Source organism: Amblyomma mixtum, chromosome 8, assembly GCF_055824585.1.
Source record: "Amblyomma mixtum isolate Tamu chromosome 8, ASM5582458v1, whole genome shotgun sequence".
Classification (NCBI taxonomy): domain Eukaryota; kingdom Metazoa; phylum Arthropoda; class Arachnida; order Ixodida; family Ixodidae; genus Amblyomma; species Amblyomma mixtum.
In genome coordinates, this window is record NC_143019.1 from 18,274,194 (window position 1) to 18,291,876 (window position 17,683).

Sequence of the window (17,683 nt, forward strand, 5' to 3'; positions counted from 1 at the left end):
CTCGGCCGTATTTCGATGTACTACACCGCTGACAATGCTTTGCCGAAAAAAGCGCTCTTCTAACTCTAAAAGACCATTTTTAAAACTTATTTAAATTTATAGACGAAACAGTTAAGGGCCGTAGTTAAGGGCTCCGGAAATTTCGACCACTTGAGGTTCTTTAACGTGCACTGACATCTATAAACGATGAACAGACGAAAGGAAATATCTAGAGGAAGAAAATAGAGACTTTATGAAGTCTGTGACAGTCTTATATAGACTAGTTTATAATGTCTGGAGAGTAGTGGTGGGTGGAGCTCGTATCAAGGGTACCTTCTTACTGGGGAGTGCACCTCGGAACAGCCATCGAACATGCTTTGAGCAGGCACCTGCCGGGTCCTGAGCTTGCCCGGAAGGTTGCCTGACCTTTTCCGATGCTCTACAGGTGTTCAGTGTTGCCGGATTCATTAGTACCCACACACCGCTTTTTTTTTTTTTTTGTGGAAAGAGAAATATAAGCTAACACAGCAAAAATGAAATGGTGTTTACGTAATGCGAGGCTGTTTTAGCGTCGGCTGCGAAGGGACGATGTGTCACGGGGGTCATAAGATGAGCGGAGGTCGTCATTTGTCGAGGCGTAATGGATCATACAAGATTGAGTTGGGTTACCCAATGGCACAAACGGTCACGAAACTCACGGGTCATAAGAGCGAGGGGTGGAACTACAGATTATGGCGTCGCTTATGCGGGCCCTGTAATGAACTTGACAGTGAAAGCGCTCAGAAGGACAAGGACGACCAGACTCTATTGAATGCAAACAGATAAAGCACTCATTAAGAAAAAAGAATTGCGTATGTCTTTCCTTTTCTGTCGTCCTTGTCCTTCTGAGCGCTTTCACTGTCAAGATGGAAAACCAACTCGCCCACTCAATTCCATTATCCTGTAATGAAGACGCTTTTCCTGTGTAAAAGACGCTATCTGAGCATAACAAACCTGGTATAGCTGAAGACGAGAAAAGATAAAGACGGTATATTTGTAGCTCACACGCACCGAGCAATGAGGGTGGTGGAAGGGGCGCCATTTGTTTCCTTTCTTCACGGGGAACCTTAACGCCGACGCCTCCGACGTCTGGCCTGTTGCGCAAGCGCCGAGGTGTGGCACGTCGTCGGCTGGTGGCGCCACTCTCCCTGGAGCTGTCGTCTTTGTCTTCCTGGTTGCTCCCGACGTCATCGCTGTAAACGCTTCCGTCATCTGTGTAACGCCAGGCCGTTATAGGTCATCGCCTATTCACTAAGCCTTTTTTTTCCTGCTGAAACGACGTTGATTTTTCTAGAATCAAGCAGTGATTACGTAGGGACGAGGTACCGTCTTTGATGCGTTGGTTATGTGCTGAATTTCATGTGCGTCTGGGAGGGCAGTTTATTTCCCAGTTGGAGACGAGAACAGCCATACTTCCAGACCGCTACAGAAGATTCCTTTGCACTATCGTGATGACAATGTCCTTGTCATTTCTACAAAAGCCTTTAGAACACTGCGCAGTCTGCTTCTTCGTGACAAAAAAAAAAAAGAAATAAAACTGTTTGTCATGCCAACCAGACGCTATTGAATGCAAACAGATAAAGCACTCATTAAGAAAAAAGAATTACGTAGTTGAGACACATTCATCTATGACGCACAATACATGTTCTACCGAACGTCTACAACAGGGTCGTATAGCCTGGTGCGGATGATGTTTCTCTGCTAGTACACAAAACATAGAATGAAGCCGTGACACCAATTACTGGGAATAAGGTCCTCTGTGTTGTGTTCAAAACTACTCTTTCAGTGCCAATCCTCATTATGACACAATACTACGTTCACAACACTGTATGCACAGTTGACATCATGATTAGAAATGCGGTACATATAGGTGCATCGGTTTATCAATAAATAGATTTTTCATTCAGGTACTTCCCTCAACGTTGTTAGGACTAATATTTCCCGCGCTGATAAATGAGCCTATTAATCAATGTATGGCAAATGAACATTAGCGAAAGATGCTTAAAAAATGCTGTTTATATCACAAAAAGCTGATGTCGTGGCATATATAAATATGGCGACCTTCACAAGCTCTCGGTCGGTAATATTGGAGATGAGCTAATGGCTCTGATCTTTATGCAATTTACACTCGATGGCTCGAATCGACGCTCTCACCCACCGAACGTTGCAACGAGGACGAAGGCGACTACGGCGACAACTCCGGCGAGCAGCACAAAGATGACGATGCCCGTGATCAATGCCTTGTACTCGGATGTTCCCCTGCACGAATCGTGTCGGGCATGGTATGTGTAGAGCCTAGTTCGTATCTTCGGCGCGCATGCGAAACCCACAGCACGGAACAGAATGGCAGATATGACACATTCTGCGCTAAGTTCAGGCAAACACTCTCCTCTCTTGATTAATGCTTTGCAACTCCCGATGGAATCGTATAAGGTCTCCCCTTTCCTTTGGGAGTGCTATGGAGAGTTGGCTGGTGGGTGGTGTTTCAAGAGGGTTAAGAAAGATTAAGATGGCATTTTCACCCAATGCCACTGATACTGCCCAGACAGTGAAAAAAAAACACCCCCCCCCCCAAAAAAAAAAAAAAGAAAGAATCTCTCTCTTTCCCACACTTGGGATACTGTTCTTAGACATTTCAGTTCCTTTTGCGACGAAGGAATAAAAGGTGCGTTGAAACAATTATGACCATCTCTACTAACGAGGAAGAGATGTCAAATTTTAGGTCGTAAATGTGCGCCTCCCATGCCAAGCACTTATGTAGCCTAAAATGTTGGCACTCACAACGCTCACAATGATTTGCTAGAAATCCATCCCCGCTATCGAATCAAACGGTGTGCAGTGCTCTTGGAGTCGGGCGTTTAGGCAGCATCCTGGCTAGCCAACATGACTGTTCTAGCAGGAAAGCTGAATACGATATATGACACTTGTTTTGCAGAATACGATCTTGCATTGGTAGTTGTTTGAGGCTGCCTTCACTTCTTGTTTGACGGCTTTGCACGTGTGCAACCTCTTTTTTGATCAGGATGCTGTAGCTGGTGCAGGCGAGGTACGACTTCTCACCTCGAACTTTACGAGGCCTTTCTAGGCTCCCACGTCAGAGCGTCCACTGGCTCTAACCTCTTTCGTCAGGCTTAGCGCCACTGCCGTAACCGTTTACCAAGGAAAATGGGTGTTAGTAATTTTTAGTGTTTGCAACAGTGTAGCTGATAATTTTGGGACTGCTCAAAGGGCACACTGAATCCAAGCTTCTTTCTATACAGCTGATCATGACATCATCGCGTTATGAAAAGGCTTTGCCAGAAGAAGTGCAGGTTCTTACGGGAAATCTAGTCAAGCGTTGCATCGCCTTTCTCGCGGCTTTTGCGTGAGCTTACTGAACAAGCTATAATGCTTTGTGGCACGAAATGAACTGGCGTGCTCCCTGAGATTGTGATGTACAGGGCTGCACGCTCATTTCTATCGCAAATACTGCTGAAACCGACAAAACGAAGAATGCTTGTGGCTCCCTCTTCTGTCAGCTACAAGTGGAGGATAGTTAGATGGCTTCTTGGACAATATGTTGCGTCACTGCACCTTGTGACCCCCGCAGATAGGTGACGTCAGAACACATAGACACCGGAAAACTATTTGCCTGCATCACTTCATTCCAGATGTTAAGGCAATGCTTACCCTATTTCATTCGCTGAAATGGGAGGAAAGCAGCATTAGCCCTATGAGGCGCAGAAAGAGTGCAAGTACATTGTTTGGAAAAGACTGCCCACCGGTAGACTACTACTTAACGAAGTTCTGTGACAGAAATTTGGCGCTTTGTTATTCAGGGCAGAAAACCAAGTAGAAAGCCGTGGCGTTTTCATTTTCGCCCGCAACACGAACAAGCGGGGCACGAAGTTTGCTCGTTCACAGCCTTACGTTGAAGAGACCAGAACAGCGCACTGGCCACTCATGGAGGCTTCTATAACGAAGTCAAGATTTCACGTGTGGTAGCAATCTTCAGCAGGTGCATCACTCAAACTATACTTGCTAAATCTGAAGAAATATTACCGATGCGTGTACCCACGCTCAGGTGATTTATATACGTTTATATAGAAATAAAGCTGCTGCCTAGGTCCAGTAGGTAAACTGCCGTAACAATGCTTACCCGAGACCAAGCGGAATTCGCTGTAAGCAGCACCTGCAATCCAGAATACAGAGGAGTCAAAGCAATGAAAGTATCTCTCTTATGCAGTCCTTGCATGCTTAGCGCGGAATGCAGCATTCACAGACATAACTCTTAAGGCGTATACGGTGAACCGTTTTCAAGGTCCGCTGATAGGAACACATCTTCCATTTTGAATTTTTCAAGAATTCGCTACCAATAGCCCGATGCTAGCAGTTGCATCCCCTCGATAGAAGCCCCCTGCAAAGCCCATCTGGATGCCAGGCCCCCATATAGAGACAAGAACAGGGGAATAGAAAAGATAGGATATACTTGAAAAAGAAGCCGGCAGTCTCTCAGATAATCTCTGAAGGACTAATGTCTGAAAGACACTTGGCTCCTTTCCTTAGTATGACCACGGACGTGGCACTCTCAACAGTGCGCGCCCCCCCCCCCCCCCCCCCCCCCATTTATTACACTGTTATAGCACTGCGCAGTCCGCGACCTGCTACCGTCAGCCGCTTTCAGGCACCGTCAATGTACACGCGCTGATTGGTCCCGACGAGGCAGGCGTGCGCGCGGCTTACCGCCACCTGGCGTCATCTGGCGCGCTCAGGACGATCTGCTCATCCGCATTGGTTCGCTGTAGCTGATCTCGGATTCAGTTATGCTATAGATCTGTACACACAGGTCCGTCCGCAAGGCGCTTTTTCTTTTTACAGCGAGAACTCTATTCGATGCAGAAACTCGAGTTTCAATCGGCATGTTTAATTGATATTGCAGTGATCTGCGGATTTAGCGATCTCATAGCAATAGCCTTAAGTCAGATGGCGAAGAATACTTTGAGCATGGCCAATGCGATGGTGTCCCCAGATTTGGTCCCGGTCATTAGCAACATTCGCCCACCCCACCCCTTAAATTCGGCCCACCCCACTCTTCAAATTTGACCTCGAATTTTGTCCAGGATAGATATCCAACTTACTATGAATGTGCCCAATACGATGGCTGCCTCCGAATTTGTACTCACTTATTTCCTTAATTCGCCCACCCCAGCCCCGAAAATTGACCTCGGATTTGGACCAAAATCGATATGCAAGCTAATTTGAATGTATCCAGTACGATGGTGGCTTCGAAATTTGACCTGATCCCTCACAAAATTTGGCCCACCCTACCCCCGAAATTTGACCTTCGCAGATGCTACAAGATAATAAAAGAGATAAGGAACAGCAAAATCATACCAGAAGCAAGAATAGCTATCGTTCCACCATTGGGTTAAACCCCCTGTCGTTGTTTCTACCCATGGATGAATGCGTATTTCCGATTACAGCACTCTGCTACATTCGACGCCGACGAAGTTTCGCCCCGCAGGAAGTGCCCAGCCCAACCAACCTTGCATAACTTTGGACTTCACATAAAAGGGATAACATATACAACAAGCCACCAATGACTAATCAAAAAGTATGGCAGCATGATCCCCATTTTACTGCTCTATGTTCGATTAAGGCCGGCTATGCATTCTTCTTCAGTTTAAGCTTTTAATCTTGTGCTAAAATGCTTGCCGCATAGGACGCTTACCAGACCCAGGTGACACCTCCTGAATGAAGGGACCGATGACAGGCATGTTGGACTGGAATCCCGATGAGGGTCCTCAAAATAAAGCGGTAAACACAAGTCAAAATGAACTCGCTTTAATGCGGCCCATATATTCAAGTATGAAACACGTCTTGATCACGGCGCAGTTAGAGAGGAAATACGAAGAAAATTACGAGACATTCCGAATTCCTACTCAATATTAATAATAACTCAAAGCCAAAACTCCAAAATAGTGGCAGTTATAGTTTTACAGGGATATCTATCCGCCACACTAACCTGGACGCAGATAATCCACAGTGTGCTGATCACCAGCATTTACAACACCACCAGAACTCCAATACTTTCCGTACTGCCCCGAAGCGACGACGTGGCACCGACTGCCTGCATGGAGTAGGTGTGACTCGCATGGTTCGTACTGTTCGTCACTAATGGTAAAGACGACCGTTGGGAAAGCACTGAGTTAAATATTTGTACACTACAATACGCCACGCGACGGGACTCTGTCAGGTGGCTGTCAGTGACAATGTAAAGGTGCAAGAATGCAATGCAAGAGTGCATTAGCTGTTACAGAAAGCTAAGCAGCATTGCTGTCGTGGTATGAGCGCTACATCTCATTGTCGAATGAGGGACACCTTGAACGCACTTTACAAAACAAGGTGCTCTGCTCACCTGAGGTGAAGTGATCACTGCGACGTGGTGCGAGAGGGAAGAGCGAGGCCGGTAGGTTCGACAACGAAGGCGGCGACACGCCGTACACTGGAGGAGGGAGACAACGGGAAAGGGATGAGAGCAAAGCGAAACGATTGCGCACAGTAACCGAGAAGGCAGGACTGGCAGGAACGACTCCGGTCATGAGCTTCTTCTTCTTCATTGGTTCTGCCTGGTCAGTTATCCGACCTACGGGTGGTGATGATGATGAGCAGTGGGGAAAAAGAAGAAAAGGAAGCGATTGATGTCGATTTCAATTATGCTAATAGTACGAAATTCCTTGATGCATGCAGCGACGTTAAGACATTTCGCAGGTTGCATTAGCCTAACGACGGCACTGCAGGCAGGCGGAAGTTTGAAGATTTTCTCGAGCGTTTATGCTTATTTTTATGATCAGCACCGAAGTCGTCGCTGTTGGACATATTTGCAATGTTTTCAGCGAGCAATCGTTATCGTGTCCTTAGAGGAGAGAGGGCCCTTTAATGAAAAGGAGAGATTTTAGCCGGCGTGAATATTCGCTAACATGCTACTCTATGTAGGGGAGAGAATAGGGGTATAAACATGGAAGAAGGGTGGTAGAAAAGCGTGAGGTAATTGAGGAGGGTTGCAACGCAATAGTTGAATGCATGATGGCTTCTTTGGCTGAGTCCGCAGTCAAGTTGTGTGCATACACAGCGGGTGATCAAGTGTTCGGGCAATTTGGCGTTTCTGTAGAACACCAATAGCGTCTAAATAGGCAAATAAGAATATTATTGCACGTCGCTGCTGTCTGTAGCAGCCTAAAGGACTTAATATAGAATCCACTGTGAGTGTTACTTGGGTGACAGATTGCATGCATTATTCATAGTGGGTACGTTCGTTGGCGTGCGCTGGACATTCGAAGAGAATATGAACTACTGTCTCAAATGAGCCGCAATTATCACAGTACGGACAGTCTGCTTGCTTGAATCTGTTGGTTTTGTTGAGTACGCAGGGTGACCAGATTTTTGGAAGTCGCAGATTGAGTGGATTTGGAAGGAAGCCAACGGAACGACACACACTGTCAAGCTGCCATTTTTTATTCACACACACACAGAGCAAAGCAAAAGGTGAAACGGCGACGGCGTACCAACGGATACATGGCGCCATCTCGTGCCTGGCCATTACACTACTAACAGAATCAGTATCGTAGACTGTTTCGTAGAATGCAACACTAACACGAAGGAGATGGTAAATTGTTTCTAGATGACGCGGAAGCCCGAGTGGTAGTCGTTTTAATTCGCGCCCTTAGATACAGTTAAAACAGACCCGTACAGAGCTGAGACTGTCATAATTCAAAGGTAAAGATGCATGTGAATAGGTGGCTGAGCACATGTTCCGATACCGAAAATTTAGTTGTAACTACTGTCGGAAACAGGCAACAAAATTGTTTAAGAACTCAGGGCTAGAACTGCGGCTTGTGCTCAACAGGCGCGCATAGAAACAAGCACATGAACTAACATCATGTGCTCACCAATTTTTTTTTTTTCAATCTAAAAGCTTTCGGTTCTGCCTGTCGTGTGGACCTGCAAATCAAACTTCCTTCTTTTGACGATAAAATAATGTAGCGTAATATTTTGAAATCTGTTTGAAAACCCCGAAGTGTTTTCCCCGTGTGGAAATAATTATTTATTTCCAAGCTGAGCATGGAATCTTCCAAGAAAAGAGAATCATCAACATAGTCGCAAAAATTTAGCATCACAAAGATCTCATCGATGAAAGCGGAATTTACCGTGCAGCGTACAGAGCTAACGACGTCACCAACCTTTGAAATGGCTACGATAACATAAAATTATTTAACCTAAACTAAACCTGACAAAACACAAGGCCTTGTCCTTCTACCACAAACATACTTTATCATAGGACACCAAAAAAACTTTGCTGCGACTCTTCACGGCCCACCTTACATCTATTTGTGTGGTTGCACTGGACGTCTACGCTACGCTGGGAAGGGTACACTGAAGAACCTGCTGACAACCTTCTGGGTTTGCGTGAAAACAACGTTACAGCATAGTTCCTTTCAATGAACCTGTTTGGCTATAGCATTCGAGTTCAGCCCTTTATTTTCGCTTTTATTTTGAGGCCAGTGCCGCCTTTATTTGGGTAGAGCACGCAGTGGAAAATCCAATTTCATGGCCTTTAAAAATAGCCAATAATCAGTCCATTCCCTTTTAGCAGACACGCTCAACAAGGCGGAAGCATGATCGTGAAATAACCAAACACCGTTACAGGCGCCTTTAAATATTGATTTCTTTCCTTCAGCGATACGGTAATGAAGCGAACTGGATACATCATTACAAGAGGCAGTTCATCCAGAGAGCGGCGACAGGATCACGGACGCTGCTTTAACGTCAGAATAGTGGCTTGAGGGGCGAGTTGGTGCGTGATGAAATGAACGGCGGCGCAACAAGGACACTAACAAGAAAGGGGTGTCCCTTTCTTGTGTCTTTGTTGCGCCGCCGTTCATTTCACCTGCTTGAACGTGTTTTTCTGCCTTCGTAGCATTTGACACTAGCCACATGACTTCGATACGTGTGCAAGAAGGACAACATTTGACCTGCTTCATCACCTCAAGGCGGGCATCATCAACGGTCCATAGTCTTCAAATATGATAAACTTTGCTGCAGATGCAGTTTCAAAATTTTATGCGCGTTCACTTTTGAAAGTTAGAGTGTAGCATAAGCTTTTTACAGGATACGTTGTCTCTTTCAGTTCGCAGTGCACTATGAACTATTTGCAGGTTACGCTGCAACTCTCATTTTTGCTGTGGGCTGCAAGGTATTTACAGGTTAACTTGTAACCCTGATATGTCACAGATCGCGAAAAATGAAAATTGAAAATTGGTTCCGATTCTTTTACTTTCAGCCACGTTCTCGTTCCTTCCTGAAAATCTCTATTTTGTGCAATTTGTCGGCTTCCATAAGAGAAGACCGCGTAACAAGATGGGGATATTTCCTCTTGCAATTGTAAAAAGACTAATAGCCCCAGCCGGTGAGATGCTGCGTGAACATACTGATTGCGATAGATTACACTTCCTATTCGCTGCCAAATCAAACTAGTAAAAAGGTTACTGCACTCCAAGCGACTAGCAACGTCGGCCATAAAGATCGGTTGGATGTACTGAACTTGCGAAACTCCGGCGGCAATTTTGAACATACCCGGCCAAGCGGCAAGGTATGGCTAGCGTGGAAATAAAAATTATTTCTGATTTCCTCGGCTTGGTGTAATTAATCGCAGAGCCAGCCATACTCATATAAATTTTATATTAAGCCATCGTCATGCTCACACATTTTTTTCCATAGCGCAGAATCAAAAAGTTTGTTATCGAGATCAGGAAAAGAAAATACCTTCCTAAGTATGAAGTAGTGTGGAGAACTATAGCGACAGCTTTAGCTTATGCGCATATTTTAGTAGCATAATAGTGGAATTACTGCTAAACGAAGTGTGAACGGCATACCAGAGAGAACTTGTACATTGGGCACGACGAAGAGCGAAATATTAAATAATTTTCTTCTAGTTCGTTATTGTTGGTCACTCACTTAAATTTTGCAGAGGCGCAAACAAAGCAGCAACTCGGGATGGCCTCTGAGCCTTTTTCAGTTTATAAGATTACGAAGACTTTCAAAAGGTTACAAGTGGAAAGATTTCACCGCAAGAGCGACATCAGGCGGGTCGGCCCAGCAAGACTGAAGCCGCTACAGGGATCCTGGATTAAGAGCTCTTCCCAGACGGGGAACATTATAAAAGTTTTATAGCGTAAGCAATATTACGACAAGTTTCAGCCCTTCGCGTCGGGGAAGCCTCGAGGCACGGTTGACCTTGAAGGGCGGCGCGAGGCGCGTCGCACTACAGGTGTAGCCGCGCCGCTGCCGAGTGGAGGCGCTGCCGTCGCCGTGCTCTCGCCAGCTGCGGTGTGTGCACCATGGAGAGGAAGTTGGTTGGTTGGTTTATGGGGTTTAACGTCCCAAAGCAACTGAGGCTATGAGAAACGCTGTAGTGAAGGGCTCCGGCGTCTCTCATAGCCTCAGTTGCTTTGGGACGTTGTTGAGAGGAGGCTGGAGAACGAGGGGGGGGGGGGGGGAGGGTATTAAATGCGTTCGCTCGCTTGCCGGCTCCGTAGTTCGTTATGCCGCCTGATAAACAAAGACAGGCTACGTCGGCTTGACGAAGCCAGGAAACGACAACAGGCTTCGGAGGCAGATGAACGCGAACAGCGCCTTGCTAAGCGGCGCGCTCAAGACGCTGCTAGACGGGCGCACCGCGCCTCTATCGAAACCGAATCGTCCACAACCGGTGATGAACCCGAATGGAACGCTATGGATGCTTACGCATCTTACCAGGTTTACCAAAGCTAAACCCCAGCCAATTTTTTTCCTGGTTCTCTTCACTAAAACTATGCTTCATTGTAAAACCTTATACGAGGTCTGTTAGAAAAGTATCCGACTTTATTTTTCTTTTTGCAAACACCTGATGGATATCAAACAAGCGCGCTTGCATCAGCCGTCCTTGAACCTTCGTGCGCATGCACAAATTTTTTCCCGCCTGCCGATAGCATCAGTAGCTTGGACGCAGCGTTTGAGTGAGGCAGTGTGCAGTGCTCTCGTCGGTTTTTTATTTCAAGGAAAATGGCGGAGTGACAGGAGCAGCGCTACTGCATCAAATTTTGCCAGAAAGTGGGCAACAGCCAAGTGAAAACCATTCGGAATATTCAGACGGCTTTCGGTGACGATTCTATAAGCAGCACACAGATTAATCAGTGCTAAAATTGGTTTAAAGATGGCCGCAGATCGGTGGAGAGCGAGCCACGCTGCGATCGCCCATCAACATGCCGAAATGACCAGGTCATTGCCGAAGTGAACGCTGTAGTGATGCGGGACCGTCGTTTGACTATCCGAGAAATTGCGGAAGAGGTGGGCATGAGCACGTTTTCTGCACATGCCATTATCACCGAAGATTTGGCCATGGAGAGAGTTGCGGCGAAGTTCGTGCCGAAGCTGCACACGGTGGAGCAAAAGCAGCTTCGTGTTGAAGTCTCACAGGACATGCTGGATTCCACAAACAGCGACCCCGACTTCATCAACACCATAATCGCTGGTGACGAGTCTTGGGTGTCCGGGTACGACCCGGAAACCAAATCCCAGTGGTCACAGTGGGAGCATTCCACGTCACCAAGACAAAAGAAGGCCTGCCAAGTGCGCCGCAATGTCAAGGTGATGCTGACTGCTTTCTTTGACTCCCTCTGTGTGGCACACCACGAGTACGCATCGCGCAGGGTCAGACAATGACCAAAGAGTACTACAGGGATGTCCTCCGTCGCCTACGTGATGCTGTGCGGCGCAAGAAACCGGAGTTGAGGTCAACAGGAAAGTGGCGCATCCATCACGACAATGCTCCTGCACATTCCTAGCTCTTTATTCAGACTTTTTCGGCGGAAATCCAGACTTCTGTGGTTGAACAGACTCCTTACTTTCCTGATATGGCCCCCTGCGACTTCTCGGCTGTTTCCAAAATCTAAAGGCCATTGAAAGGAGCGCGATTTCAGACAAGAGAGGGCATTATGACTGCAACGACAGCTGAGCTAAACTCCATTCCGAAAGGGAGCTTTTCTGAATATTTCCATCAATGGCAGCACCGCTGGCAGAAGTGAGTGGAGTCCCAAGTAGACTACTTTGAAGGTGACTAGGTTTGCAACGCTCCAGTTATGCCAGTTTTTTTCTTCGGCCAAAGGTCAGATACTTTTATAACAGATCTCGTATACAGAATATGGAGCCATCAAGGCTGTGCTGGAAAAAAAATAGAGAAAGGGAAAAGGCGAAAGGCGAAAAAGGAAGATTCCAGCTTAAAGTATACTTACATAATGGTTCCCTCTTCATTCCACGGATACGCACCGAAAGAAAAAAAAAACGTTCGAAACAAACAACCCTTGAGTAATTCCTAAAGGCAACGGCACTGAGATAGGTTAATATATGAGGAATTTCAGGCAGTGGGTTATCCCAGGCTTGAAAAACCCTGATGCGCACGCGCTTTTACAAGAAGGGAACAGAGGGGTTCGCGGGAGATGACCACGAAATCACAAGTGCAGCCATAATTAATGCTATCCTAAATAAGGCGTAAACAAACGAGTGCACAGCTAAGGAAACTGCCAGTACCTATTCAAGTGTACACCTTTGCCAATTTCGAATGATGCCGTGAACACGGCAGGGAGCGTACGCTCGGAAACATGATTACTGATCAAGTTTATATGCTAAATGGTCTTGTATCTAAACGATGGTCCTTGCTGGGAATAACTCAATAGAAACGTGAAATAGTTAAAAAAAGGAAGGGAGTGTTATTTTTCGGCCTGTTGAGAGCTGCTTATTCTTTTGCACACTAAAAACCACGCGCGTTAATTGGCATGCCTATTTCAATTCACACATGCAATGAAAGAAATGAAGCGTAGTATATGAATAAGCCTTTGCCACACAGTTTTGTACAAGACATTTAGATTCAGAGAAATCGCATGGTTAGGCAAGGCGACCAAGTCGAAGAAGGCCATTATGGGCCAATGGTCAAAACTTGCTTCCCACCGATCACAGCTTCACTGAACAGTCAGTTCCTACAACGTCAGCCACCATTAGGAACTTCCGCACTTGAAGCCAGCATTCGTAGTTCAGCTCGTCCAGTTGCACTACATCGCCACGTCCACCGATGCACTCCACACGGTGCTTGACCACACCTGCCAACGTCATGTACTCGTCGAGACCCGTCAAGCATCGAAGGCGCAAGGAGCGCCTGACCATGGCCGCCGCTTCAGCGGCTTCGACACCCGCGCTTTCCTGTACGATGCTGAGGAGCCTTTCGTGCCTTGACGCCAGCTCGACTGCGCGTGCGTTGTAGGGATCATGGTCACCCATCACGAAGCGGGCTGCTCTGGCGACGAAGCTAGCGTTCCGTCTCGTGACGTTCCGGATGACCAAGAGCTCTGCGTCACGCCCTTCGCACCTTGGAAGCTCAACGCGGAGCAGGCTACGATTGTTTTCGATGCCCGACACCAACGTCTGCAAAAAGACATTGTTGGCCTCGCGGCTGCGCACTGTGAACGACAGTTCGGAAAGATTTTGGTTGCAGATAATAGCGCTGGCAAGAAACTTGGAGCCGTCTTCGCTCAAAGGCAGTTCTTTGACAACGAGTCTGGTGAGACTCAGGTTGGATGCCAGCGCGTTCACCAGGAGCTTTTCCGTGAGAGTTTCGTGTTGCTGGTCCATGCACTCCTGTATGTTGACGTAGACGTGCAGTTTTAAGTCCTCCAGTGTTCGTGCTTGCGCTATGTAGGCCGCCATGAATGCCTGGATCCCGTCCAGAAAACAGTACTGCACGCACACACGCAGGGAAGTGACGTGGCTGCAGGAGGCGAGGATTACGAAGGCACGGCGAAGGATCTCCGCGTTGTGCAGATGCAGAGAGCTGATGGTGACTGACGTCACCTCGGGACATTCGGGAAGCATGGGAAGGCTAAAGACGCTCACGTGGTGATCTGCAATGTGAACGGCCTTCGCCAAGCGGGAATCCCGAATAATTTTGCATATCTCTTTAAGTCCAGCGAACGCTGGAAGATGGCCAATGTAGACGTGTCTAAGGGTTTTGTTGAGTGCCAGGGCGTGAAAGAACGCGAAACACTCTTCTTCTGAGTAACCTAAGAGGTCTACTCTAAGCGTCGACAATGCAGTGTTTTCTGGCAGCGCTAAGAGCCAGGGATCGATCCTTGTAGCCGCGTCTCCGGCTAGAAGATCGACGCCGGAGAGGATGGTGGACACGACGCTGTTTCTCGCCCAATTAACACTTAGCGTACGCAGACTGCTGTTCCGGGCGATTATCTCAGCAAAGACAGCTTTGTCTTCGACTTCGTAGATATCTATGTCGACGATCAGCTCTTCCAGCGTCGTCGAAGTCACAACGGCTTTGACCAACATCTTCAGCGCTAGACAGCTGGCCTTGGGTGTTTGCACTGTCAGCTTCTTTAGCGCCGAGGGTTCCTTCTGCAGGTAGGCGACGAAGCCATGGAGGAGGTCCATACAGCCGTATGTGAACACGCAGGCTCCAACGGTCAGCTCACTGACGGTGTCATTCTGCAAGAGGATGTCTAAGAGCTGCCCTGCGCAGCCGGCGCTCATGTGCACATCGGCGACATCCAGCGCAGTGAGGCTGATGCTGCCTTGCTCATTAGGGACTCGAAGCAGTGGGGATCTGACGGAGAAGGAGAAGTATTTTTCCGGGACGTCTGTATCAATTTGGCCAAAGGGGATGGCAAGCTTTTCCAAGGTCTCAAGCACGTTCGCTTCACAGTACGGTACCTCGTAGATCGTCAGCTTCCTGACGCTGTGCTTGCCTTGGAGAAGGCTGAGGAGGTAAGGGTCCCTGGCCACCACAAATGTCAGCTCCACGGCCACAATGCAGTCATGCTGGCCGAGGACGTTTGCGAGGATAATCCTGGAGAGACTTTCATAGCAGATGCGTGCGTCTCCCAAAGAGTAGGGCCCTCTTCCCGGGGCAATAGCGATTGCCAATTCACCTAGGCCACTTTCCTCTCTTATCTCAAGGCCTATGTACCAAAGAACCTCGTTATATTTGGCGATTCGCTGGAAAAGCTGACACACTGGTGTCGCTTCACTTCTGGTGCAGGGCAAGGTGAACGCCGTGCGTTTTTTTGGCACGCATGCTGATGTAGTTGCCATCACACGGTCGGTGGTGAGAACTTGAATTTCACTTCAAGGTGGCGGCTCAAGCGTAGAACAGGCCTCACTTCACGACTGGGAAGAAGGAAGAAAGGATACAAGGTGTCAGGAACTTGCGATCAAAACTGCTCTATGAGGTTAACGAATTGGCTATAAAGAGCAGGAAACACAGTAGGAGGCTACAGGCGGCTTGACGGAGTTAGCAAAGAAGGGAATTTGTTGTGATAGTGATACAGGCTGCTTCGTTGTATAGCTTTTAAGAGATCTATGTGAGTAACCTGTGTATAGCAGTGGACAGCTCCCTGGTGATAACGGCTCTACTGGAATATCGCACTGCAAATTACAGCGCAGTTTGGCTCCGTAATTTTAATGGGGGAAAATCTTAAGATGCTTGTACCCACTGAAGGAACAAGATGTGAGTGAACAAGGTCATTATACTCGGTCTCACTACTATTTACAGTTAAATGAAATCTACGCGTGCGACGAAGCGGCTGCCAGATGGGCAAGATGGGAGTTTGACATCGCCACTTCAATGCTCTCTGTTTTTATCCTTACGTTCCATTTTACTCAGATTTCACTTCATTTTCTTTTTTCTCTGCTACACGCATGTGGGATACAAGAGTTGGCGATCTAATGAATTTGTAAGGGCACAGTTGCTTTACTAGCGTTTTCTGTCAGTCACTTAGTACTAGAACTAGCACTTCCCAAGCAGCAGAACTAACTGGCCCAGTAACGAAAATGGATGGTTTTACATTGGTGTTTTGTGGGATAGCCTTTGCCAGTACGTTTCCAATATTAGGCGGATTACCGGAGGAGCTTGAGTTGGAGACGTGTCGATTTGGTTCGTGAGTTAACGAAAACATACCACTTGTGCAAGCCGTCGCATGCAACACGTAGCTTCTATTCCACCACAGGTAGTGGGATAACGATGTAAGAATGCTATCTATTGTTTTTACAGGACGCCTGCAGCCTGGAAGCAAATACAGCAAGGTAGAAACTGGTAGAAAAAGAAGGTAGAAAATGACAATCTGTGAGAAACACTGAGCTTCGAAAGCTATAACAGACGGAGGTAAAAACCTGCCATAAATATTTAAAGAATAAGGATCAGGTGGCTTGCCCCTAAAGCCCAGAGAAATGAAAAAAAAAAACCAACAACCATGAAGTATTGAAACACTGCAGACTAATTTGCAAGAAACGTAAAATATATGCGTGCCTCGTTTTAAAACAGGCATGTAAGCTACTTGGCTCACCTTTACGACACTGCCGTATCTGGCTTGAAAGCTTATGTACTGACGTATGCATAAGAACCCATCATGCAGTGTTCATGATGTTTTGAGTTGTATTGCGACCGTCACAATCGTGTTCTGTATGGAGCTTGAAACATACTTTGAGTTGTTTATATCAGTATATGACTAAAATGAATCAGCGCCTCGCTAACGCACCTATCAATGACCTGAGGCTGCAGTAAAGACATATAGTGATATGTCCTCAAAAACTAATTTCCAATTTTTTATGCAGGTGAAAAGACGCAAGGAAGCTCAGTCTGTATGAGGTGCTGAGCAATCTAAATAAGCGCAGCAGCCGCTCTTCCGGCATCTAAGCGTGTTGCAACCTGTTTCCGCTTATTCAATGGAGGCGAAATGCTGAACGCGCCCGTTTGCTGTGCGATGTCAGCGCACGTTAAAGATCGCATTGAAATTGGTTTTTGAGGATTGAGGAAAGGAAATAGCGCAGTATCTAGCTCACATATCTCGGTGGACTCCTCAACCGCGCCGTCAGGGAAAGGAGCAAGGTGGGAGTGAAAGAAGAAAGAGAAAGAAGTGGAGGTCTCCGGAATAATTTTGACCACCTGGGGATCTTTAACGTGCACTGACAACGCACAGCACAAGGGCGCCTTATGCTTTTCGCCTCCTTCGAAACGCTGTCGCCCCGGCAGGGACCCGGGTACTCCGGGCTCAGTAGATGAGCGCCTTAAAGGTGCACTGAAGAGGAATCTGAACTCGGCTTTTTGCCGCGGGAACTCAACCTGCACGTTCCGAGCATTCTTAGAAACTTCGATTTATTGCCCTGTGTGGCTGATTTTCCTAATTAAATCGAATTAACGTCCGGCTCCCGCCTTTTTTTTTTAATTCACCCTCGTAGGGTGGGTGGAGTCGACCAACGCGTGGAGTGCCTTTCGCCCAGTCCCGTGGCGGCTTGCCGCTCTGCCATCGGCGGAGTAATACGTAGTAGGCCGTAGAAGCAAATAGTCCGCGCGTATTTTTATTTCTGCGGGCTTATTTTGCGGCTATATTATCTGCGAATGAAACTATTTATTCACGGACACATAAAAAACAAAATAAAGCGAGAGCAAAGCCTCCACGGAGCTGGCTGCAAGGCACTCCACGCGTTGGTCGACTGCGCCCACCGTACGAGGGAGAATTAAAAAAAAAAAGGTGGGAGCCGGACGTTAATTCGATTTAATTAGGGAAATCGTCCACACAGGGCAATAAGTTGCAGT

General features: G+C 47.2%; 1 protein-coding gene across 18 annotated transcripts in view; it reads right to left on the bottom strand.

Annotated features, from left to right (window-relative positions):
* Positions 1 to 17,683, bottom strand: part of LOC149331555 (uncharacterized) — a 43,877-nt gene that overhangs the window by 13,042 nt on the left and 13,152 nt on the right. For 6 of the 18 annotated variants that reach the window (XR_016285081.1, XR_016285080.1, XM_089556719.1 and 3 more), the window contains exons 1-6: positions 12,327 to 13,045; positions 6,416 to 6,502; positions 6,023 to 6,127; positions 5,729 to 5,800; positions 4,157 to 4,189; positions 1,030 to 1,230 (exon numbers count right to left, since the gene is read on the bottom strand). Coding sequence is in view for 16 of the 18 variants with exons in the window: in XM_089556719.1 (XP_089412845.1) it covers positions 1,030 to 1,230; positions 4,157 to 4,189; positions 5,729 to 5,800; positions 6,023 to 6,127; positions 6,416 to 6,502; positions 12,327 to 12,345 (517 nt within the window). In the remaining 2 variants the exon portion in view is untranslated. Of the gene's footprint in view, positions 1 to 1,029; positions 1,231 to 2,172; positions 2,278 to 4,156; positions 4,190 to 5,728; positions 5,801 to 6,022; positions 6,128 to 6,415; positions 6,503 to 12,326; positions 15,259 to 17,683 lie in introns of those variants that run through there. The other 12 variants (XM_089556723.1, XM_089556728.1, XM_089556729.1 and 9 more) reach the window with 7 other exon arrangements.